This window comes from Cibotium barometz, chromosome 44 (assembly GCF_041138505.1).
Source record: "Cibotium barometz isolate CiBa-2024 chromosome 44, ASM4113850v1, whole genome shotgun sequence".
In the NCBI taxonomy this organism is placed as follows: domain Eukaryota; kingdom Viridiplantae; phylum Streptophyta; class Polypodiopsida; order Cyatheales; family Cibotiaceae; genus Cibotium; species Cibotium barometz.
Genome location: NC_141089.1, coordinates 23,293,090 through 23,320,451, shown reverse-complemented (window position 1 = coordinate 23,320,451; position 27,362 = coordinate 23,293,090). Strand labels below are relative to the sequence as shown.

Here is a 27,362-nt window from a genome sequence, read left to right as displayed (position 1 = left end):
AATGGATTTAGGCATACCATGATGTTTGAAAATATTAGCAAGAAAAAGCTTTACCATATGATTAACTTTAATGGTTTTCTTGACGGGCAAGAAATGAGCTTGCTTGCTAAACCTGCCCACAATGGTCCAAATAGCATCATTCCCATGTTGGGATCTAGGCAAGTCCATAATAAAATCCATAGTAATACTTTCCCAAGGTTGCGAGGGAATAGGCAATGGCTAAAGCAAACTTGGACTTGAGCTTTGTGGCATGAGGCTCATGGTCCTCTCTTTTTATTTTTCCCTTTTCTAACAGGGCAGCCCTATCTGCATGGGCTCCATGGGCCATCATGGAAGTTTCATGAAGCACGGTGGCATGTGCTCCACGAACTTGAGAATCAGATACATGTGACTTTCCTGCATAAGGCAATGTCTCTCCATGAGACAACTCAGTAGGCAAAGCTCTACTAGTGGCAGACCTGTCACCCCTTCCATGGGATACGTGTCTTGAATGCATGTGACCATCATGCCCTTCATGAGCACTAGCATGCATATACCTGTCAGCCTTTGTGCCTTGTGGAGAAGATGCATGACGAGAGGTGACTGTCACCTTTTCCCTTTGCATAAATGACCTCAACCTTTGAGATGCGGGATCTCCATGCTTCAAGCGAGGTGGATTTTTGAATTTCAGCTCTCCATCTTCCCCCTCTTTGATGTCACCTTTGCGGAGGAGGTAGGAAAGTGCCAACTCCCTTGGCTTCTTGCCCACTTCCCGTGCCATGGACTCAAACGTCACATCTACCATTGCATCGGCTTTCCTTGCTTCAATGGCACTTTGCACATGGGGATCTTCATGCAAAAATTTCAGCTCTTGCTCTTGTGCCTGCAAAAGCTTTCTCATATGCTTCAATTCAGTCCTCATTGCATCAGGCTCTTCTTCTTGCATGACTCTCTTTCCTCGAGATAGTTGTCCCCTTGAATCACTACCATTTACCCCCTCAAGGGGCTTGTGCCTTCCTTGTAAAGCATCAGAACCACGCGAGGCATTTGATGGGCCCCTCGAATTGGGCACTTCCAAAGGGTTGCCTTGGCTGTCCATTGTGTTAAGTGTGCTAGAAGCGGGGTGTCCACTACACAGGTTCGTTTCCCTACTAAGGAGAGGGAAATAACCATGCTGTGATACCAATGAAACCGATCCCGTCAAGTGGGAATAGACTCCGTTGGACACCCACACGCGTAATAGCACAACTTAAATATCACAATTTGAAATGGACAGCTTAATAACAATTGAAAATTGAAATGAAATGAATTGTTGATCAATGGACACCAGCACTGGGGCCGGAACGGGCCGACCCCCCTCCCTCAATATATGATATATTATTGGGAGTATTTAACAAATACAATGCTCTATGGGTTCAATGAACCAGATGATGTCCATGTACAACCGAGATGAATACAGTACCAAACAAGAGACTCGAAGTAGACGTTCGAAGAAGAGCAATCCACTTGAGTGGTCAAGTGTCTACGGTCCTGTGCCTTCACTGGAATCCACGGAGAGCGCCCCACTGGTGTTCCAGGACCACGCACAAACAGGCGCTCCCGTACTAACGCCTGGCTCTCCCGATCTCGGCACCCTTGGACCGTGGTTCTCCAGAAGCTTGGACTACCCAGCACCGAACGGGTGTTAGCGGTAGAGAGTATCCCTTTTCAGATTTACATTAAAGTCCTTTAATTAAATCTCAATCCACTTACTTGTAGCTCGCAAATGGAAGACAAATACCGAGGCATCTAAGTGCAGCTGCTAGGGTTGGACACCAGGGCGCAGTAGCCTACTGGCAAGAAAGAAAAGGGCGTAACCGCCGGTGCAGCTACTTGTGGAGGAGAGCGTAGCCGCCTGTAGAGGGTGCGCAGCCGCTTGTAGTTGCCCGTGGAGAGGAGGCACAACCGCCCGTAGAAGACAGGCGCAGCCGCCTGTGGCCGCTTGTGGAAGAGAGGTGCAGCCACCTGCTCAGGAGGAGGCGGCGGCGCAGCTGCCTGCAAGGGGAGGAGGAGGAGGTTCAGCCGCCTGCAAGGAGAGCGCAGCCGCTTGCTGTGGCCGCCTGAGGAGCAGGGAGCGCACAGTCGCCTGAGGGTGGCGCAGCCGCCTGTAAGGGCAGAAGACACATGGCTGCAGCCGCATGTGGAGTGGCGCACCCTGTCAATGGAAAACGCAGCCGCCTGCAGAGGGAAAACGCAGCCACCTGTGTAGAGAGAGCAACCGTCTGGAGAGGAGAGGCGCAACACCCTGCAGAGTGGAGGTGCAGCCACCTGAGAGCAAACGGAGAAGAGATGATCGCCTGCCGCGTTCTCCAAGCGGGTGAGGTGGTCGCTCTTTTGTAGGTGTTGGAGAGAGAGCACACGACCACAGTTGGCCGGCTCCCCTTGCTTGCATGGGGGCGGCCAGTTTCAAGGTGGGGTGTGGGTAGGTGGCCCCACACATAAAGGATTAAGAGTGGGGTTTCCCTCCCCACCTTGGCCCATACGTGGGTGCCCATAATGGGTGCCCACTCTTAAATGAATATGAACTTACAACCTTATAAAAATAAAGGTTAGAAAGAAAGCTATTAAACAAACAAGTGCAATACACTTACCACCTGTTCACACGCAACAAACTCATCAGAAGACACAACAAACTTCATGACTCACTGGCATGCGTCCCCGCTCAGTAAGTGGCACGTCGAACATGCAAACACAAGAATACAAGTCATGTGAAAATAGTTCCAAACATGCAGAACATGAGTGCATGTGCAAATAGTATCATGGACATATCTCCCGTTCATGGAACAAGTACAAAACATCTGTTGGGCACAAAAATGGCACGACAGAAAAACACAAATCCCGGTTTTCCTATGGAGTGACAGTCCCATAGGTAAGACACAGATCCAGGCACGAGCCTCCCTATGGAGTGACATTCCCATAGGCAAGACACGGCACATATACTCGCTCTTCCATGGCGTGACAATCCCATGGATAGAACACAGTCCAGGTCATACACGGGTGGCACGAGTCTGGCTCCCGTCCATACGACACCATCTTGCTAACACATGGGTGGCACGAGTCTGGCTCTTGTCCATGTTATGCAAAAATACTAGCCCCTTCACATGAGACACCGGTCTGGCCTCAAGTGAACGAGACACAAATCTGGAGATGGAACAAATGGTCGGCCAATTGGTGACATAGGTACACATATGATCTGGTGTATGTCAAATCCCCATAGGATCAGCTCGTAGAACGCTCCAAGTACAAGACTCGAAACGAGCGAGTGCAAGCCTGACTCACCTCCCCACCTTGACAGCCGTGGGTAAGCCCACTAGTCTTGGGTGTCCCCACTGAGCCACGAGTTGAGCTAACTAGATGGACGTACCGACCAATCTCTACCTCGTGACGTCCCATACCGCCACGAAGCTACCCTCGCGCGCGTCGAGACTGTTGCCGGTCTCGACTGCATAAAGCAAATGCACGTCTACACTAGATCCAGGCTCCTGACCATAGAGCTCTCACAAAGACACGCGAGACTATGAACTAATGACTAACTTTGGCCACCCTTTTATAGGCTCTTGATCGGTCACCGGGCATCCACACTTGGGTGCCCACCCGTTAGTCTATCCCTAACTCAGCTCGCGAATCAGCCTGCCTAGCTCCAAGCTTCCCCAAACCTCGAAGCTAGTCTTGTGTGCGTGTAGCACATGGTAGATACACATTGTGCACACTGTCAAATCCCCATAGGATCTCCTCGTAGAACGCTCGTCTTTCGGGTCGGTAAAAATCTAGCCATTTTTGTCAAGTGATCCACCACAACCCAAATAGAATCATGGCCTTGACTTGTTCTTGGCAAATGGTAATAAAATCCATGGAAATAGTTTCCCATTTATTACCTGGGATTTGCAAAGGGTGCAACAACCTAGCCTGTCTAAAGCATTCAGCTTTATTTGCTTGACAAACTTGACACTTGAGAACATAATCTTTTACATACCCTTTCATCTTTGGCCAATAAAAAAGTGTGTGTCACTAACGACAATGTCCTGTGTACCCCATGGTGTCCAACAGAAGGGGCGTCGTGACGCTCCTTGAGAATCTTGGATCTAATGTCCAGGATTTGTGGTACACAAATTTTGTCATTACGGAATAGTAAACTATTCCGAATCATCCACTAACCTCTTGCAGCCTGAATGGTAGGCTGCTTAGTCATTGAGTCTTGGTCAATCAATGAGCTCTCGTCCTAGATCTTTTGCCAAAATGGACCAAAATAACTATCAGTCCTGCAAAGCCCTCTCAATGACTGAAATAAGTCAGTAGAAATCTCGGTGAACGACAAAGTATTCACCTCTCTAATTCGACGAAGTGATCTGCGACACTATTCATGGACCCCTTTCGATAACGAATTTCAAAATCAAAATCTTGCATTAATTTAGCCCATCGAGCTTTCCTTCCTCTCAAATCATCTGTATCACACACATACTCGATTGACTGATGATCAGTTAATACCACAAACTTGGAGCCATATAAATAATGTCTCCAAACCTTGAGAGCGTGAATGACAGCATAGTTTTTTCATACGGCAACCATACGGCAAACGCATACGGGTATGGAAGTACGAAAAAGTACGGTTCACACTCCCAAGAAATTCCATACATTGGATACCATACGGCACCCTAAATTTAAGGAAAAACATGCTACATATGACACAAAGAACCAAAGAAACTTGAAACTGCAAAGATTTTGGGATTAGAAAAAACATAAATGATGTAGAGCCAGAATCCAAACTCCGAACTTTATATTACTGTAACTTGTTTACATCATACATGTATGATCAATGATGTATGATGATCATGTATCATGTAACATGCTACATAAGTAGGGACTAGGGAGTGTGGAGTGGGCAAATGCCAAAACTTGTCACTTGAAGGCATAGTTTTTTCATATGGCAACCATACGATATACGTGTATGAGTCTGGAACTATGAAATAAGTATGGTTCAAACCTTGGTGAAATTGCATACGTGGGATTTCATACTTGATTCTTAAATTAAAAGGTAGACATGCCATTTTCAAAGAAGTGAACCATGAGAGACTTAAAGTATGTGAAAGCCATGATAGATGGTCTATCATGGTTTTCACAAATTGACCATGTTTCATCTGTCATGACTCTCACACATTGACAACTAATCTCTATGTCTAGAGAAGATGCAAAACATTTTCTTTTTAGGTTGGAGTATGAAAAGTTTTTCCATACGTGACCATACGTGACCATACGCATACGGGTATGGAAGTATGGAATATTTTTCATACGAGTATGATAAAAACTATGAATGACAGCATGAAGCTCCTTCTCAAGGGTTGGCCAACGAAATTGAGTGTCGTCCAGCTTCTTACTCTCGAAAGCAACATGTCTACCATCTTGAAACAGAGCAGTCCCGATTGCATAGTCACTGGCATCAGTTTCAAGAACATAAGGCCGACTAGGATCAGGTAATGCTAAGATAGGGGCTTCCTTGACTTTATCTTTCAAAAGTCTGAAGGCCATATCCAGATCGTTATTCCAAGTGATAGGCTGATTCGACTTACGTCCATGATCTTTCAATAAGTCGGTCATCGGTAGTGTGAGCTGAAAGCACTCTCGCACAGATTTTTGAAGAAAAACAACAAAACCGAGAAAAGAAGGAAGTTGTTTCAATGTCTGCGGTATAGGCTAGGCCATAACCTTCTGAACTCGGTCATAGTCAATGCTCAATCCATCTCTAGTGATCTTGTGTTCCAAGTAAATGATGTTTGTCATGAAAAACTCACATTTACTTAATTTAGCATATAGTTGATTCTGTCTTAAAATAGTTAAGACAATCGTGAGGTGTCTAACGTGATCCTCAAGAGTACGACTATATATCAAAACATCATCCAGGAACACAACCACAAATTTTCCCAAATGTTCACGAAAAAGATCGTTCATCATTTGTTGGAAAGTGGATGGAGCATTGGTTCACCCAAAAGGTAAGACGAGAAACTCGTAATGACCATACCTAGTCCGAAAGGTGGTTCTTTTGACATTTCTTTTGTTAGCACATTCATCCCCATATTCTGCTCTTTTATGGTGCCCATTTGGTCCCTTTTGCACGGCCCTCGCTTGTGGGCTGGCCACCCCTTTTTCTAGTATTTTTCTGGGATTTTTCCCAGCTTTTCTAGCATTTTCTAGTCAGCCTGAGTAGTTCCAGTCGGCGTGTTTTGCAGCTCCAGTCGGCCAGCTTACCCCTACTGTAAATAGTGGGTGCTAGCCTCATTGTTCATTCAGTCTTGTACATATTTTACTCCCTCACTTATGAGACTTGTAGTGTCTCTTGCTTGGGACTGTTTTTGCTTCAGTATATTCAGCATAGTTTTCTCCATATCTCTCTCTCTCTCTTGCACTCTCTATTCAGCACATTCTAGTGACACTTTGCTTCCGCTTTGTGCACTCTTTCATGCTATCGTCGCTCCCGGTTTAGCAACCTCTTTGCTGCCGTAGATTCAGCACTGTTTTCAGCACCCTCTCCTTTGCGTTTTCTCTCAGATCTACAGCCCTTTGCTGCTGCGTTTTCTGGACAGCACCTGTCGGTCTTTTCGCCTACTGTTTGGCTTCACCGACACAGCCATCAGGTACTCTTTGACTGGCGTTTTCTTTTCCACATGGAGATTGGACATAGGCGGCTTGTTTTTTTAGGACAACAGCCTTCTGTGTGCTGCGTTTTCCTCTCCAATGGGCTTTCCCCTTTGCAGAGGGGGTCTGTGGTGTTTTAGGCTTTGGTGGCACCCTTGGTACCTGTGGAGGACACTTCTTCTTCAGAGTTTGTGTAATTTTTGAGATTGAGCCCTAGCTTTTGCGATGGCTGCAACGACTTCTCTACATATGTTTGTTGAGTCTCCCAAGTTGGATGGTTCCAACTACACCCTATGGAAGGTGAAGGTGAAATCGGCCTTGCGTGGCGTGGATCTTTGGGATTGGCTTGTTACACTGTCCAATGCCACCCCTCCCACCCTTGCTTCCGGTGGTGCGACTTAGGAATAGATTGATATTTGGCAGTCGAATGATCGACGCGTTTTCTCCTTTCTGATGTTGAACTGTCAGGATTCTATTCTCTCTCATGTGCGTACAACAGATGCTGCACATGAAGTTTGGAATGCTTTTGCAGATCTCTATGAGATTAAGTCTCCGGGTCGGACTTATCAGTTTCTGCCTTTCCATCTTTATCTGCTTTCATCTCGAAGATGAAAGATCTCCGGGACGAGCTTGCTGTTTGTGGCAAGGACATCTCCACAGAGGACATGGCTATTCGGCTGCTCTCCAAACTTTCAGAGAGGTTTGATGTAAACTTTTAGTCTCTTGTTTCTTCTCCTCGTCCTGTTCCAGTTACTTGGAAGGAAGTTCTCCCCTCCGTGATGCAGATTGAGTCTCGCTTTGAGGAGCGGACTGGCATATCTGGTGGCCCTAATGGAGCTTTGGTAGCACGAGATAAAGGAAAGAATGAACAAAAGAAAGGAAAAGGGGGTTCTGACAAGAACTCCAAGGATTCCGACAAGGATAAAGACAACAAATCTTCAAAGAATAAGGACATTGAATGTCATTATTGTGGCAAAAAGTGTCACAAGTCACCCCAATGTCACAAGAAGAAGCGTGATGAAGCAGCAAAGAACTCTTCCTCAACGGCGGTGTCTCAACCCAAGAAGGATGATGGCATTCTTCTCTCAGCAAGTACTCGGCGTATACTTGCTCTTGTGACTTCTGAGTCATGGTCTTGGATTGTTGATAGCGGTGCTACTGCTCATAGGACACCCCATCAAGATTGGTTCGAGGACTTCACTGCCAGATTAGGCGAGATCACTCTGGGTGATTCTTCTTCTGTGCCAGTGCATGGACATGGCACTATCCCCATCTTCCGTTCTGACAAGGACAAGAGGTACTTCTCTGACGTACTGTATATTCCAGATTTGGCTTTTAACCTTTTGTCAGTGAGTGCTCTTACAGCTCAGGGTGCGGAGGTGATTTTCTCGTTATGAGATTACCATTTGTGATAAGGCGACTGGTAGCTTGTGGGCTCAGGGAGTCCAAGATGGTGGTCTCTACAAGTTGACCGCTCTGCTTTCTTCTGGTGCTTCTTCTGCTCTTTGGCATGCTCAGTTTGGACATTTGAGCTATCAGCTTCTGCAGCGAGCTTCGAAGGATGGGTTGGTTGAGGGATTACCAACCATCAAGGCTCCGTCTACTGGTTGTTCCTCTTGTTTACAAGGGAAGCAACACCGAGCCGCCTTTCCGAAGGAGGCGATACACAGATCTTGGACATCACTTACTCTCATTCATGCAAACTTATGTGGTCCTATGAGTACTGCGTCTTTATGAGTAAGGCATTGTACATGCTCGTTTGATGGTGGATGATTTTACGAGATAGGTTTTCTTTCTGAAGACCAAGGATGAGACTTTTCAGCACTTTTGTGATTAGAGAGTTGAGGTGGAAAAAGAGACCGGTTACTCGGTAAAGGCTCTCAGGACCGACGGATGCTACGAATGGAATGGCACTTGGATTTTGGTGCCTTGGCCACTGCAGCGTAAGGTGATTGGTGTGCGTTGGATCTTCAAATCAAAGTTCTGAGCTGATGGCAGCTTGACAAGAACAAGGCGAGGTTGGTTGCCAAGGGTTATGCTCGCCCTGGAGTCGACTTCGATGAGACCTTCGCTCCGACGGCGCTGATGACTACAGATCATGTGTACCGGCTGAAGAAGGCTTTATATGGTCTGAAGCAGGCTCTGCGGGCTTGGTACCAGCGGATTGATGAGTTCTTTCAAAAGCTCGGCCTGCGCCGTTCTCACGCAGATTCGAACCTTTATATCCTCCTTGAGATGGGGTTGATTGTTATCATTGTGGTCTATGTTGATGACCTCATCTTTACAGGTTCTTATTCTGTGCGGATCCGTTCTGTTATGGATGCTTTGGAGATAGAGTTTGAGATGACGGATATTGGCCTCTTGCATTATTTTCTTGGCTTTGAGATTTGGCAGACCTCGAAGGGCATTTTCTTCTCTCAGCAGAAGTACACTTAGGAGATTCTCGACAGATTTCAGATGATTGGGTGCAAACCAGTATCTTCTCCTATGGATATTGGTGAGTAGCTTTCTTCACTTGATGCTTCTCCATGGACTGATCAGGGACAGTATCGGGTTCTCGTCGGTTGTTTGGTATGGTTGACCTACTCCCGATTGGACATATGCTTCGCAGTCAGTTTATTGAGTTCCTTCTCATCCAAACCCCGTCAGCAGCATTGGCGGTGTGCTCTCACAGTTCTTCGGTACTTGCGTGGCACTCTGGATTTTGGCATCTTTTATGGCCAAGGACGCACTCTTGTTGGATGGTCTGACTCAGACTGGGCTGGAGATCCAGATACATGGCGTTCGATCACTGGTTGTGTTTTTTCACTTGGGTCTGGAGCCATTTCTTGGAGCAGTAAAAAGCAGCCTACTGTGGCGCTTTCCTCCACCGAGGCGGAGTACCGTGCAGTTTGTTATGCTGCACGTGAGGCGATATGGTTGCAGAGATTATTGGAGGAGCTCGGCTGTCCTCCTACCGGATCTACTCTTCTTTGGTGTGACAATCAGAGTTGCATCGCCATCGCTAAGAACCCTGTGTTTCATGCTCGTATGAAACACATTGAGATTCAGTATCACTATGTTCGTGAACGGGTTCTTGTTGGAGATTTGCGTTTGGAGTTTTGTCCTTCTGCGGAGAATGCTACAGATTTGTTCACCAAGACGGTTTCTCAAGCTTGCTTGGTTCCTCATCTTCGGATTCTCGGAGTTTGTTCAGCATCTGGTGCTGGGAGGGGGTGTTAGCACATTCATCCCCAGATTCTGCTCTTTTATGGTGTCCATTTGGTCCCTTTTGCATGGCCCCTGTTTGTGGGCTGGCCACCCCTTTTTCTAGTATTTTTTTGGGATTTTTCCCAGTTGTTCTGGCATTTTTTAGTCGGCTTGTCCAGTAGCTCCAGTCGGCCAGTTTTGCAGCTCCAGTCAGCCAGCTTACCCCTACTGTAAATAGTGGGTGTAGGCCTCTCATTGTTCATTCAGTCTTGTACATATTATTTTTGCTCCCTCACTTATGAGACTTGTAGTGTCTCTTGCTTGGGACTATTTTTGCTTCAATATATTCAGCATAGTTTTCTCCATCTCTCTCTCTCTCTCTCTCTTGCACTCTGTTTGTTGGGGTAAAGGCGTTATGCCCACCCTTATAGTGTGTACAAGCCCATAAGTTATAGTACATAGTACACTTAGTACTTTTAATGTACTAAGTGCACTATGTGTACTAGTGCAATATACATGTGTGATAGGGGAGTCACACACTCATGCCTCATGAGTTGACTTATCCCCACAACTCTCTCTCTCTCTCTCTCTCCCTTGTTTCTCTGTGTATATCTCCCACATGACCTAACCCTAATTTCTGTTTCTCCCATCAACGGGTATCAGAGCTTTGGTCACCAAGTTCTCCTCCCTCTTCTGCTCTGCTAGCCGCCCCCCCCTTTTGTGCTGGTCGCCTGCTCTTGGGCCTTTTGATTCCTGGTCGCCCTGCTGATTCCTGGTCGCCCTGCTCCTTGCAGCACAAAAGGGGCTGGCCAACCAGCTACCCACGCAGCCAGCCCACGTGGCTGCCCAGGCTGCCCAATCATCAACTACTGGTCGTATGTAGCGCTGCTACTCGGTGAAGAGGCCAGAAGCGAACGCAAGGCAGCAATCAAGCGAGAGGTGGCAGCTCGTGCACGTACAAGGGCAGGCGTGTCAGGCGCCTACTGCAACTAGGCGGATACGTAAGCCGAGGTGTGCAAAAACGCTGGCCACCTAGGCGAGTGGCGCTAGGCGAAACTGAAGCGAAAGCGTAAAAGCCAGGCGTCGAGCGTGGAGCACTGGCGGGCGTTGAGCCATTGGCGAAGGCGTGTTAATCATCAGCGCGTGGCCCATACTAGTTGCCCAAAGCCGCCCTCGCTTCAGCCATCTGTTGCCCCCACTGACGTGCACCACCGTACGTGTTCGCTCGTTGAACTTTGCCGTGGCCGGTAATTCCAAAAGAAACGCAGAGAAGGGTCCTTCAAGACCGCTGGGCTGGAGTCGCAGAGCTGAATGAAAGCCTTCAGCTGCGCGATCTTGCCTGCATCCATCTTTAGGTCAGAGGAAGAGTAGCAGCAGTTCCTTAGGCAGCAGCAGCAGCACCTACTCGTCTGGAAACATAATAAAAAGCAATAGCTTTCTGCAGCAGCTAGGCCGGCACAGAAGTGCTCCCTCACCTGCATTAGAAGTGCCCCCTCACCTGCACAGAACAGAAGCAGCAATCATCAACCCCTCTTTTCCTGCAACAGCCTGCAAATTGAAGAAAAATCAGAAATTAGGGTTAGGTCATGTGGGAGATATACACAGAGAAACAAGGGAGAGAGAGAGAGAGAGAGTTGTGGGGATAAGTCAACTCATGAGGCATGAGTGTGTGACTCCCCTATCACACATGTATATTGCACTAGTACACATAGTGCACTTAGTACATTAAAAGTACTAAGTGTACTATGTACTATAACTTATGGGCTTGTACACACTATAAGGGTGGGCATAACGCCTTTACCCCAACACTGTTCAACACATTCTAGTGCCACTCTGCTTCCGCTCTGTGCACTCTTTCACCTTTCATGAATACGTATCTGGTGATAACTAATATGTAAATCTATCTTCGTGAAATATTTTCCTCCGGCTAACCGGTCAATCAGGTCATCTGATCTAGGGAGAGGATAACGGTTCTTAATTGTCAGCTTGTTCAATCTCTTGTAATCTATACACATTCTCCAGGTGTTGTCCTTCTTTCTCCTAAGTAACACAGGCGCACCTCAAGGTGATTTACTTGGACGGATCTGGCCCATCCTCAAATAATCTTCGAGTTGTTTGGCCAACTCATCTTCCTCAGCTTGGCTCATCCTGTAAGGTGGAATACTAACAGGGTGAGCACGAGGGACTATGTCAATACGATGATCTACTGTTCTTTTGGGGGGTAAGCCTGATGGCAATTTCTTAGGAAATACATCTTGAAACAAATCAAGTATCTTCTTTAATTCTTTGCTTTCGAACACACTTAATTCATTAACATCCATAGTAGATATGAGCAGGGTTGCATCCGCACGTACGTACGGATCGATCCGTACCGTACGGAACGTGCTGTACGGATCCGTACGCGTACGGATCCATCCGTACGTTTATTTTTTTTAAAAACCCCTTTTTGACCTTCAACGTGCGATTTTGGCCTTGTTTTGGAATTTCGCCTGTTTCGCCTACAGTGCTCTGTTTCGCTCCGTCTCTGCACACTGTGCACATTGCAACCAGGTAATTCACACGCTCTCTCGCTCATGGCCTTGGTCCCTCATGATGCATCTCTGTCTTGTATTGTACTCTCTCTCTCTCTCTCTCTCTCTCTCTCTCTCTCTCTCTCTCTCTGCCAATGTACTACATGATTAATCTCGTCTCTCTCTCACTCCCTCCCGAGTCCGGGGTCCCTCTCTCTCTCTCTCTCTCTCTCTCTCTCTTTCCTCCTTTGGAGTATGCTCTACGCTCTCCCTCTCTCTCTCTCTCTCTCTTTCTTCCTTTGGAGTATGTACTCTGCTCTAAGCTCTCTCTCTCTCTTTGTTTGTGTCACAGAGCTTCCAGGATCCAATATGCCGAAGCCATGCAACCCCTACTGGCAGGAGCACACGAATGTCATCCGTGTTATTAATACGCCGACCCAAGCTGGTTCTGGCACGCGTAGATGGCAGTGCAAGTATTGCAACTTCGAGCTCACGAGCACAATTTCTCGTGTCGTGATACACTTGACAGGTATTGGCACCACCGGCAATTGTGGTGGGTGCAAGCAGGTGCCGCAGGATATCAGAGACAAGCTCATTGCTGAGAATTCATCAACAGCAAAGGGTTCAAAGAAGGTAAGGGGCAGCCAGCACACTCAAGATGCACTTCATGATGCGCTTGTGGGGGAGATGGGTGATTCTTCCACACAGGATAGCCAGTCTACAGGGGGCAGAAAGAGGGCCTGTGTCATGCAGGAGGGTGATGAGGATGATGATGCACATGTGCTGAGACAGAGTACTTTGCCTTCACGTGTGTCATCTCTTTTGTGGGTGAAAGAGAGACAAAAAGTGGCTGAGATGGAGATTGCTTGCACTCTTGTGGAGTGCAACATCTCCTTCAATGTACTGAGGACTGATCAATGGAAGAGAATGGTGAGGGCCATAGCAGAGGTTGGCCACACAGACTCGTGGTCCGGGGTGGAGTATAACAAAATGCGTACCACGATGCTTGAAGAGCAGAAAGCCTTGATAGACAAGGCATTGGTACCTGTCAAGGCAGGATGGCAGTCTTTTGGGTGCACCATCATATCTGATGGTTGGAGTGATATGCGTAGACGACACATTATCAATATTTTGGTGTCCTCATGTCTTGGCACATACTTCTTGCGGGTTGTGGATGCAGGAAAGGCAGGAGAATCCATCAGTGCTGAGTTTATTTATCACCACATCAGACAGGCAATTTTGGATGTTGGGCCAGAGAATGTGGTCCAAGTGGTGACAGACAATGCTTCAAATTGCAAGCGTATGGGTGAATTGGTCGAGGCAGAGTTTCCTCGCATTGCTTGGACTCCTTGTGCTGCACATTGCTTGGACCTGCTGATGGAGAATATTGGAAAGTTGCCATGGGTGCAACCTAATGTTGCAGATGCCATGAAGATTACTACATTTTTCCGAAAAAAACATCAGGCTTTGGCCATCTTCAGGAGCCATAGTGCACTTGATATGGTGCGACCCTCGAAGACCAGGTTTTCTTATATGTTCTTGGTCTTGCAGAGGCTTTTTAGATTGCGGGACCCACTACTACAGACTGTGGTGGACCCGAAATGGAGGTTTATGCACCATGCACAGACAGAGGCCACTAGATACATTCAGCGGAAAGTGCTTGACGAGGCCTTTTGGACAGAGGTACAGATCTTAACGGTGGCATTGCAGCCTATCCATGTCCTCCTCCGAATCACAGATATGGAGGGCTCTACTCTTGGACTGGTCTATCATCTCTTCATGGAGATGAAGCGCCATATTGCCACCTGTACGACATTGACGGAGTCTCAGTGAGTGTACACTTGGATATTGTTCTTGGTTGATTATATTAATATTAAATAATATGCACATTGCAACAATGAACAATATGTTTAAAGTTATATTATATAATGACTGTTGGAATGTTGGCTTGTCAATTTGTAGCCGTGGTGACATCCTGGCTATTGTAGAGCGGCGATGGACATTTATGAGCCGTCCCATTCATGGGATGGCTGCATTGCTTCATCCCTTCTACAAGAAGCCAGAGCTGTTTAGTGAGAGCACTCTGCTCACGCAGAAAGACCAGTACATCAACATAATGTACGACGAGGATGAGCAACTTGAGGTTGATGCAGAGATGGTGAGTTTTATGAACAATCTAGGACCATCCTTTGCTAGAGCGGTGGTTTTGAGAGAGGAGGCGACGAAACCTCACGTGGTGGCAGAGCTATGGAAGACAAGGTCTTCCAAAGCTGACTCATCTTGCTCTCCGAATCCTCTCGCAGGTACTCTTGACTCTTTCACAATAAAAACAAATCTTTAAAGTTTGATTCATTAAGGGTTTTGACTCCGAAATCGTATCGTGATTCGTGATCGTAGGATTGTTCTGCTGGTGCTTGTGAGCGCAATTGGAGTGCCTACTCCTTGGTTCACACGAAGATCCGCAATCGACTTAGTACCGCTCAGCTGGAGCGATTAGTGTATTGCCGAGCTAACATGAAGCTCGTGCGAGATTATCATGCTTTGGGGGCACCCAAGCAGGTATATTTAACTGTCGTACGTCTTTTGACACATTTCAATATAAGTCATTTCTTGTGGTTCTGACTTGTCGGATTTTGCTTTTCCACAGGCAGATCCGACCCATGTGAAGATGGTGCCAACCTCTACTGAGGGCGACGTGGAGCAGCGTGTCAGAGACGAGCAGGCAGATATTATACGACTCCTTCATAGAGAGTTGGAGAGCATCGATCGTCGTGTCACAAGGTCACGCGCACGGGCTTTGGCGATACCTTTGCGTGAGGAGGTTGCAGATTCAGAGAGCGCTAGACGGAGGAGCATTCGTCGGGGGAAGCTGCCTGTTCGTACGCAGCGGACTCGGGCGAATGAGGCTGTCACTCTCATTCATACTCAGAGTGAGCCAGGAGATGATGATGTAGCACATGGATCTCATTATACATCTTTCACATCATCACATGTGCCCGTGATGGCAGAGCCTGAGTATGACGACGAGGGCAATGTCTTGACTGATGGGGACTTGCTCTCTTCTGGTGCATCGTCATCATCATCATCTGATGAGGAGTTTTGACTCTTAGATCATGTTTCATTGTGGAAACCTTGGATATGAGAAATGAAGAAAGTGGAATCAAGACACAATGGAAAGCAGTATACAAAGAAGAATCCATTATATTACTAAAATCAACTGTATATACAAGAGGTCCTTGAGAGGGATGTATACAATCACCTAAGATACTATACTGGGTATTCCTATGTTCAAAAGAAAAAGTATGACTAGACCAATCTATCTGGACTTGAAGAGTCTTAAACCACTCAATGCCTAATAACAAGTCTACATGCTCTAGATGCATAATATAGCATTCCAGAGTATCTTCGTAGTCCTGAATCCGGATCGGTAGCGTCTCCACCTTTCGATCCCATACTTGCCAACCCGTAGGTAGGCGTACCTCATAGGTATGATCGCTGGGTGTTGTGTCAAGACCCAATTTCTGCACAAGTTTGTAATTAACAAAATTGTGTGAGCTGCCAGGGTCTAGAAGAATGTGGATTCTATGGCCATTCACTTCTCCATAAACTCGGAGAAGATTGTACACGCCAAAAACTTTAGAGTTGAACGTCTACAATCAGAACATGAACTAGGATGAGAGAGTACAATAACTGACGTATCTATCAAAGACAACTGGTTAGTTGCCTTTGGCTTGGGTCCTGCGTTGGTCTTTGCACCCTTCTGCTTCGGGCACTCGTTACGCATATGTCCCTTTTCTTCGCAGATGAAGCAACGTCTCTCCTTCTTGAGCTTCAAAGCCTTAAGGAGACGTTTTTTCTTTGCTGGGGTCGAAGTAGAATTCTTCGAAGGTTGGTTCGAAGACTTTCCTTCTGTTGTGCTAGCCATCGGTGCGGAGAACTTCCTTTTGTGCTTGTTCCCCTGTTCGGTCACGGGTTTAGATTTGGAAGAAGCCATTGTATTATCATAGATACGAGCGGAATGAATGGCCTCGTCTAAAGTTTTGCATTTGTTGTTTTTAACCTGTAAACGGTGTGAGTCGGGTGAACTGGCTACGAAGAAACCCAAAAGAGTGGTGGAATCCATCTTCGTAGCTTTCATCTGTAAGTTCCTAAATTTTTGGAGGTAGACCTCATAAGTGAGGTTCTGCGAGGTCATGGTCAAAGTAGCAAATTGGGTAACAATATCATAGTCATCCTCTTTCTTGAGGAATTCTTTCTTGAAGACTTCTTCGAATTGGACCTAAGTCAACCAAAGCAAAGCTTTGCCTGAGAGGAAACTTGTTGCTAACTAGAACTTTTTGCCATTGTCATATGGATGAAACTGAAAATGGACTTGCCACTTATGTAGCCAAGTGTCCACGATCTCTTTGGTACGCAGATAGGATAGTGGTCAACAAAGAGATGGAGTTCTGTTAAGCCTACAGTTGCGCGGCGACTTGTGCTTGACATTTCGAGGAAGAAGCTTCGAGAGCAACTTTAAACTCTTGGAAATCTGATTTTGAAACAAAATCTTCAAAAAGATTGCCATCGGTGGCTTCCGTAGCCGGCAGGTCTTCACGTTTGGGAATGGGCTCCAACTAGGATTCTTGGGTCGACATCTTGAAGAGGGCAAGATGAGACAAAAGTTTTTTCTTGCACAAGGAGAGTGCTAGAGAGCTTGAGAGCTTGAGAGCTTGAGAGATGTGTGGCAAGAAGTCCACTAAAGGGGAATTTATAGGCTTCCCCAACTTATAAGCAAAGCATGGGTTTTTAAAACCCCTCTTTCTAAAGTGTGGGTTTAATAAAACCCTTAGGCGCAGGTGAAAACGCTGAAAGTAGTGGTGATTTTTTTATAAAAAAAACAAAAGCTAAAAAAACCATACGGCGACCACGCTTTTCACGTTTTCTTGCAGCATGTAGTGCCGCCGACTTGCCACCCGTCCGCCCGCTTGCCAGTGCCCATACGCTTGTGTGCGCAGTCGCCCGCTTGCGTGCGTGTACCACCTCGCTGCGAGTACTAGCCTGCCTACTTGCGAGTACCGACCCGCTTGCCTGTGTGTACCACCCGCCAACGACTGCTGCAAGTATAGTTAGCCGGCTGTTTTCTTACATGCCAGCCTACCCGTGCGCTTGTCCACCTAACTGCACAAGGCTAGTCACCTGCCTGCGTGTACAGCCATAAAGGCTGCGACTAGGCACAGATTCGTGTGGCTTTTTTTCTATGCACATTAGGCTGCGCTACTCTCTCTCTCTCTCTTACATACAGCCGACTGGCTTTTTCTTTTTTCTCTCTCTTCAAACTGTTCATACAGTTAAAAAAAAACATCTAGCCTTCTTGCAAAGCAAACAACCCATACAAGACCACAACCTTCATCACAGGTTTCTACGATACAAAAGCAACATACTGAATTTGAAAAAACAGCAGTGTACTTAGAAAAACAACAATCTTCTCAAGCTCATACCTTTTCTTTGACCTCTTTTTCTCTACCTACCGACTTGCTCGTTCATGAGGCTTGCTCTGATACCACTGTCAAATCCCCATAGGATCACCTTGTAGAACGCTCCTGGTACAAGACTCGAAACTTGCAAACAAACTAAACAAACGTGAAGGGGGTGGAGCCCTGACTCACCTCCCCACCTTGACAGTCGTGGGCAAGCCCACTAGTCTTGGCTGTCCCCACCGAGCCACAAGCTGAGCTAACTAGTGGACGTACCGACCAATCTCTACCTCGTGACGTCCCATACTGCCATGAAGCTACCCTCACGGGCCTCGAGACTGTTGCCGGCCTCTGTTGCATAAAGCAAGTGCACGTCTGCACTAGATCCAGGCTCCTGACCATAGAGCTCTCACAAAGACATGCAAGACACTATGAACTAATGACTAACCTAGGCTCTTGGTCGGTCACCGGGCGTCCACACTTGGGCGCCCGCCCATCCATACTTGCGTGCGCGCCCGTCAGTCTATCCCTAACTCAGCTCGCCAATCAACCTGCCTAGCTCCAAGCTTCCCCAAACCTCAAAGCTAGTCTTGTGTGCATGTAGCACACGGTAGATACCCACTGTGCACATGACAGTGTACTTCACTGATTCACCTCTAAAAGTGAAGTGATGGTCGGATCTAGTCACCCAAGCCTATGGAGTATTGAAGACCATAATCTTAGTCTTCCCAAGGTTCACTGTGAGATCCCTATCTGCACAAAACGACTGCAAAGCATCCAAATGCTGTTGCAAACCCTCAACGGAGTCTGCAATAAGTACAATGTCATCGGCATATAGCAGTATGGGTATCCAAACCCCTGCCAGACTGGCCCCCCTACCCCCCCCCATCCTGTTAATGTAGTCGGATATCTCATCAATGTAAAGTCCAAAGAGGGTGGGTGACAGTGGGCATCCCTGCTTCACCCCAATGATGCTAGTCAGTCTATTCGACATGCCTCCGGGAGTCCGTACTCTGCCTATCACCGCTTCATATAATACATAAATGCCCCATTGCATCTCCTCGGGAACACCAATGTCATGCAATCTCCTCATGAGTTTGACACGTGGCACCGTGTCAAAGGCTTTGCAGAATTCCACAAAGCAGCAATATATCCTCTTCCCCTGTGCTCGTCCCTCCTCAATGAGAGCCCTGAGGGTAAATATGTGATCCAAAGTCGTGAAACCTCGTTTGAAACCTACGTGCCCAGGTGCTCTGAGTCCATGTGTCTCAGCCCATCTACTCAGCTCTCGATCCAAAATAGATCCGAATATCTTGGCCAAGCAATGGCCAATCATGATGGTCCTTTAGTTTCCTGGTATCATGGGGTCACCACTCTTAAATAGAGGTACAATAGTATGTGCCGACCAACTGTCTGGGAAACCTTCGCAAATGGCCCTGTTAAACATGTGTACTAGCAGTGGTGCCAATACATCTCTGGCATGTGAAAAATGTTCTGCTACCAAACCATCTTGGTCTTGGGATCTTCCATTACGTAGTCTGTCAATAGCATTCAAAACCATCCGAATGCGGACAAAAGTACTATGATCCGAGCGGGTCACTGACGGATGAGGGGTGGGAGGCTGCCCTGGTACTTCATATAAAGTTGTTGCATATTCATGCCTCAGGTGCTGTGATAGGTGTGGGTGGCTGTCGCTCATGGAACATCGTCCGCACCCTCTTGCTATCCTGCCCCAAAAATAGTTTGTATATCTCCATCTCAAGCTTGGCTAGGTAATCCTGCTTCTTCTTCCGCACAAGGCGTTTGAAGAGCGTTCTAGCCTGTCTATGTGTGTGGATGCCAAGGGTGATCTCCCGCTGCAAGCGGGCACGAGTCTCACGACATTCATCATCGTACCAACCATTCTGTGGGGCCGTATGGCGAGGAGGGGTAGAAAGAGGGGGTTTATACGGGAAAGCATATGTTGCTGAACCATGTAATACATCTGCCAACTCTTTTGTAAGCTCATCAAGTGGACTGCTCGGGTCAAGAGCGAACAAACCATCATATACTGCACTGCCATATACACTAGAGGTCTCCCGAGTAAAGTGATATCTTGGGTATCTGGTATGACTAGAGGGTGGTGTGCCTCTAACATATCCAGTAGTCACAAAAAATGTCAAATATGCATGGTCTGTTGCTATCCCAATGGGTCTGCCCGAAATGGAGAGATCCTGTGTATCATGTATCAAGGTAGGTGAGCCCATCAGGTAGAGAGAGAGAAAGAAAGAAAGTTGTATTAACGTCTTAAAAAGGCCAAAATGACCTATTAGACCCAAAGGTTACATCATATCCATGAGGTACATAATCCTGGGTACAAAATAGTAATAAAGAAAGATAACAAAAATCTAGAACTTTAAAATCTGATCCAGGTACATGAGCAGAGAGCTCTCATATCACCCTAATACATCCCTCATGGGCCGCTGTGACATGGTGCTCAAGGTGGTAAAACTGAGTTGGCGCGAGAAGGTCTTGCGATGATGGGAGATGATGGCCCAGATCTTCCTATGGTGGCGTGGGAGAGAGAGGGAGAGAGAGTTCAACATTGCTGCCCGCTTGTGCTCTCATGCGCCCCCTTCAAGAAAAGCCCTTCTTGCTTTTTAATAGAGTCGACCAGCTCTATCTTTACTTGTGCTTTTGACTTTTCGCCATAAGTCTATCCGCAGTCGGCTGAGTAGTCTTGACACTCGACAGCGCTCGGAGCCTTTTGACTACTCCTTCACATGGCTTTTTGGAGCGGAGGGCCCCCATGAGCCAGCACCCATCAGAGTTCATGTGGTGATACCTCCGGCCCGAGGGGAGGAGGTACTTGATTCAGCGGTGGCCTTCTCCTTCCCTCTCTGTGGCACTAGTGACCGGGAGTGGACTCTGGATCTCTCTCTTAGCATTTTGAAGACTCAGGCAGTTGAGTTTTCTCACCATGTGAGCGATCTGGAGATGACAGACGTGATAGGCCGACTCTGGGAGCTGGCTCATTTCTTTGATACCGGGAGTGCGGATGCCTCCGGGATTCAACATTTGGTGGTTCGCATAGTGGCAAACCTAGCACGCGATCCTGGTTATGTATGCATTCACGAGGTTGCTCTCTCTGAGCGGGAGGCAGTCGCCATGGGACACAGCCACTGGCGCCTGATCCGAGATTCTTGCAGCACACCGGGTGGGCAGATTGGTAGCCGCTCGGATGGGGACTATTCTCCATCCAAGCCGCTTGCAAAGGCCTGCCGTATGGCTGAGACAGCCTCCACCTCAGCAGGTCATCCATGAGGATCATCTCATGGAATGTACAGGGCCTTGGCGGCACACACTATGTACGTTACCGTGGCTGCTTGAGGCAGGGAGAACGGTTTGACGCGCCTGCCTTTTTTATGCACTATTGGGACCTTTTGGGGCCAGGCTTCCGCAGAGGCTTTCAGTATGTTTTGGACATTAGGGTGATGCCATAGAGTTTCTCAGAGGGCTTGATCTTTCTTATCCCCAAGGGGGAGGGAGTGTCAGATGATATTCGGCATTGGAGACCTATTACGATCCTCAATACTGTCTACAAGGTCCTGGCAGAGGCCTTGAGTTTGAGGATCCAACCCTTCCTTGGGGAGCTGATACATGCTACCCAGACAGGATTCGTCAAGGAGCGCAGTATCCTTGACAACATTTTCACCTTCTGGGAGGGGAGGGCCTGAGCTAGATTTCTCGGTGAGGACCTGGTCGTGATGCTTCTCGATTTTGAGAAGGCATACGATAGAGTCGATTGGGGCTTCTTAGAGGGCACTATGCTTCGCTTGGGTTTTGAGCCAGTCTGGATTCAAGGAGTGGCGGCTCTATATTCCACAACTCGTAGTCAGGGTGCTGATGGCAGGAGGACGGGGGCCAAGTTTTGAGTTGACCAGATCAGTCCGTCAGGGGTGCCCTCTCGTCCCGTTTCTTTTTCTCTTCTTTGCTGAGGCTATGAGCATGTACCTGACAGCAGAGGAGGTTGGTTTGAGAGGACTCCAGCTCCCAGTCCGGGGTGAGGACTTGCTCAGATGAAAGGGTTTACACTTATGCCTCACAACAATTTCAGGGCACTTATGCTAGATTGGATAGGATGTATATTTTACATCAAGATCTCTTTTTGCCAGAGGTTCTTACTATGATGGTTGATCAGCAACAGGTTTTGTCGGATCATTGGCCGCTCGTGTTTGAAATGGTCTGTCATCCTGTGGATGCATATAAAGGCTTGTTGGGACGATTGCCTTTGCGCTTAAATCACACTTTTTTGGAGCATGAAGTTTTTGATGTTTATATGTGTCAGTTGATACGACATTTCTCCACAAGAGTGTCCATGGCTGATTATCATGCTTGGCGAGTGTTCCTTACCAACACTCGGAAATTAGCGCGGCATTATGGTCTTGCTAATGGCTCTATACAAAAACAGCATGTGGCTCTTCTTGAGTCACTTTTAAAGGGCTTGCAGGCATTCATGTTTACTGACTCTATGGATGCTGAAGTTGTGGATGCCATAGAATGGTTGAAAAAGGAGCTATCTAGGGTGCTGAAGTTGTGGATGCCATAGAATGGTTGAAAAAGGAGCTATCTAGGGTGCAGGAAGCACAATATGTTCGCTTTAAACTACTTGCACGTCTTGATGCTTTGCGGGATGCTAACTGTCAATCTCATCGCTTCTATGATAAGTTGCATCAAAAACATATGCGTGAGAATATTGTTAGGCTGATGGATGCCCAAGGCAACCTTGTTGCTCAACCTTCTGAGATTATTTAGCATTGCATCAAGTTTTATGAAGATTTGCTTGCCCCTTGAGAGGATGGCTCGCTGGCTGTCCTGGCTGCAAGGGAGTCATTGTTTGCTGAAGTACGATATTAAGTTGGGATGGTTTGACAAATGAGTTTTTCCGAAAATATGCTGATCAGCTTGCAAAGCCTTTGACGCTTATTTGTCAAAGGGTTTGGGATGAGGGATATATGCTTGCCGATTGGAAGTTGGGCATACTTCGTTTGTTGCCCAAAGTCCCTTCGCCTACTTCTTTGGCTCAATGGCGCCCGATCTCACTTATGGGTATTATGTATAAAATCTTTACAAAGATTTTTGCCAATCGCTTGCTGAAGGTGCTTCCTACTCTTATTCATCCATATCAATATGGATTTGTGCATGGCAGGAATATTTTGCATAATATTCTTAATGTTCAAATTGGAGTGGATTATGCCAAGGCAAAGAAGCAAGAGATTGTGATGGTGCAGCTGGATCTTGAAAAAGCTTTTGATCATGTCAGCTGGTCTTTCCTTTCTCAGTTAATGACAGCCATGGGCTTTGGTCCCAAAATGGCTAATTTGGTGCATTTACTTGGCTCTGGCTCTATCACGCGGATTATGCTCAATGGAGGACTTTCGGATGGTATTTCTCTCACCCGTTCTCTCCGGCATGGCTGTCCTCTTAGCCCTCTTTTCTTTGCCATTGCCACTCATCCTATGTTCTCGCCTAGATGCTAAGCATCGCATGGTGAAGTGGTTGGTTTGCATCTCCCTCATGGCAAGCAATTGGTTGCTCAAGCCCTTGCGGATGACACTTTTATGTTTCTGAGGGCCGAAAAAGCCAATATAGATCGAGCAATGGAAGCTTGGAATAATTTTGCATTGGTTTCTGGGCTGAAAATAAATTCAACAAAATCAGCCCTCATTGTATGTACGGAATTTGATCTTGAGGCAGTAGGGTGGCAAGGCCGTGTGGTCATACAGGAGACATTGTTCGTCATCTTGGGTATCTGGTGGGTGTGGATGTGGACCCCCAAGTGCTTCTTGCTTGGATTTCTGCTCGGATCTCGGATAAATTTGTGTATTGGAAAGCTCAAGGGTGACCTATGCACGTGAGGGTTAAGGTAGCTCAGGTTATTATGCTTAGCATGATTTCCTATTTTTTACCTTTGCTACCTTGGACACACAAATCTCTTCTCCGTTTGGTTGCTCCCATTCGGTTTATGCTGTGGAAGAGGCAAGGAAATATTATGGGTCAAACATGGATAGCTTGGAATCACATTACGACGCCCAAAAGAATGGGTGGGGCTGCTTTACTGGATGTCCGCTTGCATATGGTGGCGCGTAGGTGGGCGATTTTTCAGGATATGTGTTTGCAGGAGCAGCCTTGGCTATTCATGGCTCGTGACTTGATTGAGTTGGAGGGATTGTCACATGGACGGACACGTGTGCAGGCTTCATGGTGGGACATTGTGAATGCGGCTCATCCTGTCCGTATTCGCTCATCTCACATTTCATCGCATATTCTCCTTTCTTGGCATGAAGTTCTACTATTGGCTCGGTGGGATCCTGGTCATGAAAGACTACTTTTGAACTCTTTACAGTTCGAAACATTTGTGGAGTCGCGTGTCATTGTTTGGCCAGACAAAGATGCTTCACGCATACGACTCCACCGCATGGTTAGGTTAGGCTTGGTTAGAATCCGAGATGCTGTGATACGTGGTCGTGACAGGCCATATTCGTTTCGTCGTATTCGGCAACACTTTAGGGTTTCTCGGACATTTCAGCCACTATGGGTTGACATCATGCATGCAGTTGAGCCTTTTACTCTATTGCCTCGGCCATCTGCAGATCAGCCTTGGCTTGATTGGGCACTATGTAAATCTGGTGACTTGATATCACTTTCAGCTAACCAGGTCTATCATAAGCTCGTATCAGAGAAAGATTGGGTTTCAGTCAAGGCCAATAAGGTGTGGGGATTGCACAAGTCTAAATCATGGTGGCAAAAAACTCTTATGCATGGTTGGCAGTCTAAACTCCCTTACCAAGGTAAGGTTTTCATTTGGAGGATGTTGGTGGGAGGGTTACCTACACGGGATCAGCTCAGCCGTCGTAAAATTACATTGGCCTGTTGCTTCTTCTGCACGACATGCACTGAAACAGTTATGCATCTGTTCATGAGTTGTCGAGTGGCCCGTCAGATTTGGTCTTTTGTCTCTCGCGTTTGGGAGGCAGTAGAGAGGTCTACTGTTTCGGCTCATCAGTGGATATTTGGGATTTGTCCTCAAGTCATTACTTCGGATAGTCACCTTGTGATATTCCATTTCCTTAGATGGACAGGACTTTGGCATATTTGGACTACACGGAATGGGTTCATCTTTGATTCCTTGTCTGGAATACATGGGCACATTCTACGTATCCGCGGTTTGCTGCTTTGGCAGTTTTCTTCTCTTCTCTCAGCTCAGCTACTGGATGCAGATGTTATTTCGTTATGGTCTACGGCGGCTCGGCTGGCTCATCTTTGATGCTTTTATCTGGGATGCTTATTTGGCTAGGAGGCTTTCTTATTAGTGTACAGGTTTGCATGGTCATGATCCTTTAGAGGATCTTTTGTGGGTTTTTTTTTTGGGGGGGGGGGGGGGCATAGGTTCTGTGTGAGCCATGTGGCTGATGTACATTTTTACATATAATATAAAACACCATTTCACGAAAAAAAAGAGAGAGATGCTTGCTCTTCTAAACATCACCTATTGCATGTGTACTGCAGGTATAATCAGGCCGCATTCTGCTACGAAGAGCTAATCCTGATGCAAACCTCTAATGCAGCATGGCATTTGAAATATGCTGAGGCAAGCAAATCTCTTTTTTTTCAGTGGCTAGTGAATATCTCTTGATAAGAAGTCTCATCTAAAGTCTTATTGTGCACCAGCAAGGCTCAAGATCTTAACTTTTTTCGTATTTACTTCATTAGGTGCAATATACAATTGGAGGCCTGGAAAGCTTAAAAATAGCAAAGAAATACTATGCATCAGCTATCAAGCTTAGTGCTGGCAAGAACATCCGTGCACTGTATGGACTTTGCCTGGTAAGCTGTATCCTAGGGTTGAGCGCTGACCTTCTCTTATTGTAAAGCAGTTAATAATAGTTTGATTTATGCTGATGGTGTGACTGGACAGTGTGGTGCTGCAATCAACCAAGCAAAGGGACGGAATAAAGACGAGACGGAGAGCAGAGACCTGCAAGCATTAGCTGCATCGGTCATACTAAAAGAATACAAGGAAAAGTGTCCAAAGAAAAGCGCTTTGGTAACATCTGTTTTGGAGAAGCAAAATATCTGAAAAGGTGGAAGTGGGCTGTTGACAAAACAGTCAGGAGCCAAAGCTACAGCTTATTGACTCCTGTAAGGCTGATGACTCATGCTATTGCTGCTGTTGAGAAGCTACACACAATCTTGCCACAAAAGAGGAGATGGATGGTGGTATTCTTTCACCCTTCCTCTTAATCACTGGCATAGCATGTCACAGTACATTGACCAAGTTGAGGAGCAACTGTAATGGTTTGTATTTGTGCACAATTATATTTTTTTAGGTTCTCTTACATTGTTTTACAGCATTGGATCTGTGTTTGTTGGCAAGTCCAGCAAAGTCAATTACAATTTTGTAGTTATTTATGAGGAGCTCAATGTGGGCATGAAACCAAACTCAGCTGAAGTTAAGGCATTTTGTTGTGATCCTCAATTTAACAGGCATTGACAAAGGCATCCATGTTCTATGCTTTAGATGATGTTTTTTACAAAACCTCACAAAGATTCTAGAGGCATGGATGATAATTGTGGACTTCATCTCGTAAGAGCTTGTGTTAAGGTATGGACCATATGAGGTAATTATGAGTATTGTGGATTACTGTCCCCTAATAGTGCTTGTGATAAAGACATTCTTGACACATTTGTTAAATCAAATTTGCATTGGTTACATGCATTGCATATCAGCCATGCCCACTTCTAAGAGATTGTGAACATGATCAACCATGGGCAACATGCACTCAAATGTTAAATTTCCACTATTCATGGACATTTCAATCACCAAAAGCAAAGAACAAGCGGCACTTCCACCATACTATACGTTCAATCCTCCACCCACAATCATGCTCCAATCACATGACTATCTTGGCACTTGTAAAACTCCCTACCAGCTTGAGTGCTGCGTGAACACGATCAATTTATGTAAGAGCCTTTGTTTCTATAGGAAATTTCCTTGTGATGCTTGGCTGGCTTTGCTGACGGATGGATATACCTTTCCATGCTTTGAGCTTTGATCCTCATACTTGTTGTTGGCTTTTTAGCCACTTCCCTTACAGCCAAAGTTTTCCCTTCATTGCCTGACATGGTTTGTGGCAAATGTGTGGGTGGTTTTCCCTAGGGGAAAGCAATCAAAGTTTAGGAACAAAAGTTTTACAATTATGAGAGCTGCAATTGAAACTCTTCGATTTTGAATTGTGCAGATAGCCATTTGATTGTGATGAGCAGATGAGGCAGTGGGAGATTATGGTGATAAATCTGATGGAGAGTAGATGAAGTGGGAAATCATGTACTGGCTGAATGACAAGGGGAAATGCACTTATTTTTAGCAGCTTTGAAATTCCTTTGTGGACTAGATAGTGTATGGTTCTATGATGTTTGGGCAGTTTTAGCAAGCTATTGGTTAAACATATAGATGTACTAGTGCCCAAAGAGAAACATATAGATGTACTAGTGCCCAAAGAGAGGCTTGTTGATACATGAC

General features: G+C 46.5%; 2 protein-coding genes across 2 annotated transcripts in view; both read left to right on the top strand.

Moving 5' to 3' along the window:
* LOC147613094 (uncharacterized) overlaps window positions 1-26,510 on the top strand; it is a 63,180-nt gene extending 36,670 nt beyond the window's left edge. Inside the window, exons 7-9 of the mRNA XM_086782402.1 lie at window positions 25,349-25,430; window positions 25,553-25,666; window positions 25,758-26,510. Coding sequence (XP_086638528.1) covers window positions 25,349-25,430; window positions 25,553-25,666; window positions 25,758-25,919 — 358 coding nt within the window. The 3' untranslated portion in view covers window positions 25,920-26,510. The remainder of the gene's footprint in view (window positions 1-25,348; window positions 25,431-25,552; window positions 25,667-25,757) is intronic.
* LOC147613095 (uncharacterized) lies at window positions 12,265-15,447 on the top strand. Its single transcript, XM_086782401.1, has 4 exons — window positions 12,265-14,173; window positions 14,307-14,647; window positions 14,742-14,903; window positions 14,992-15,447. The coding sequence occupies exons 3-4, from the start codon at window positions 14,859-14,861 to the stop codon at window positions 15,445-15,447; spliced, it is 501 nt and encodes a 166-aa protein (XP_086638527.1). The 5' UTR covers window positions 12,265-14,173; window positions 14,307-14,647; window positions 14,742-14,858.
* Window positions 26,511-27,362: the final 852 nt, after the last annotated feature.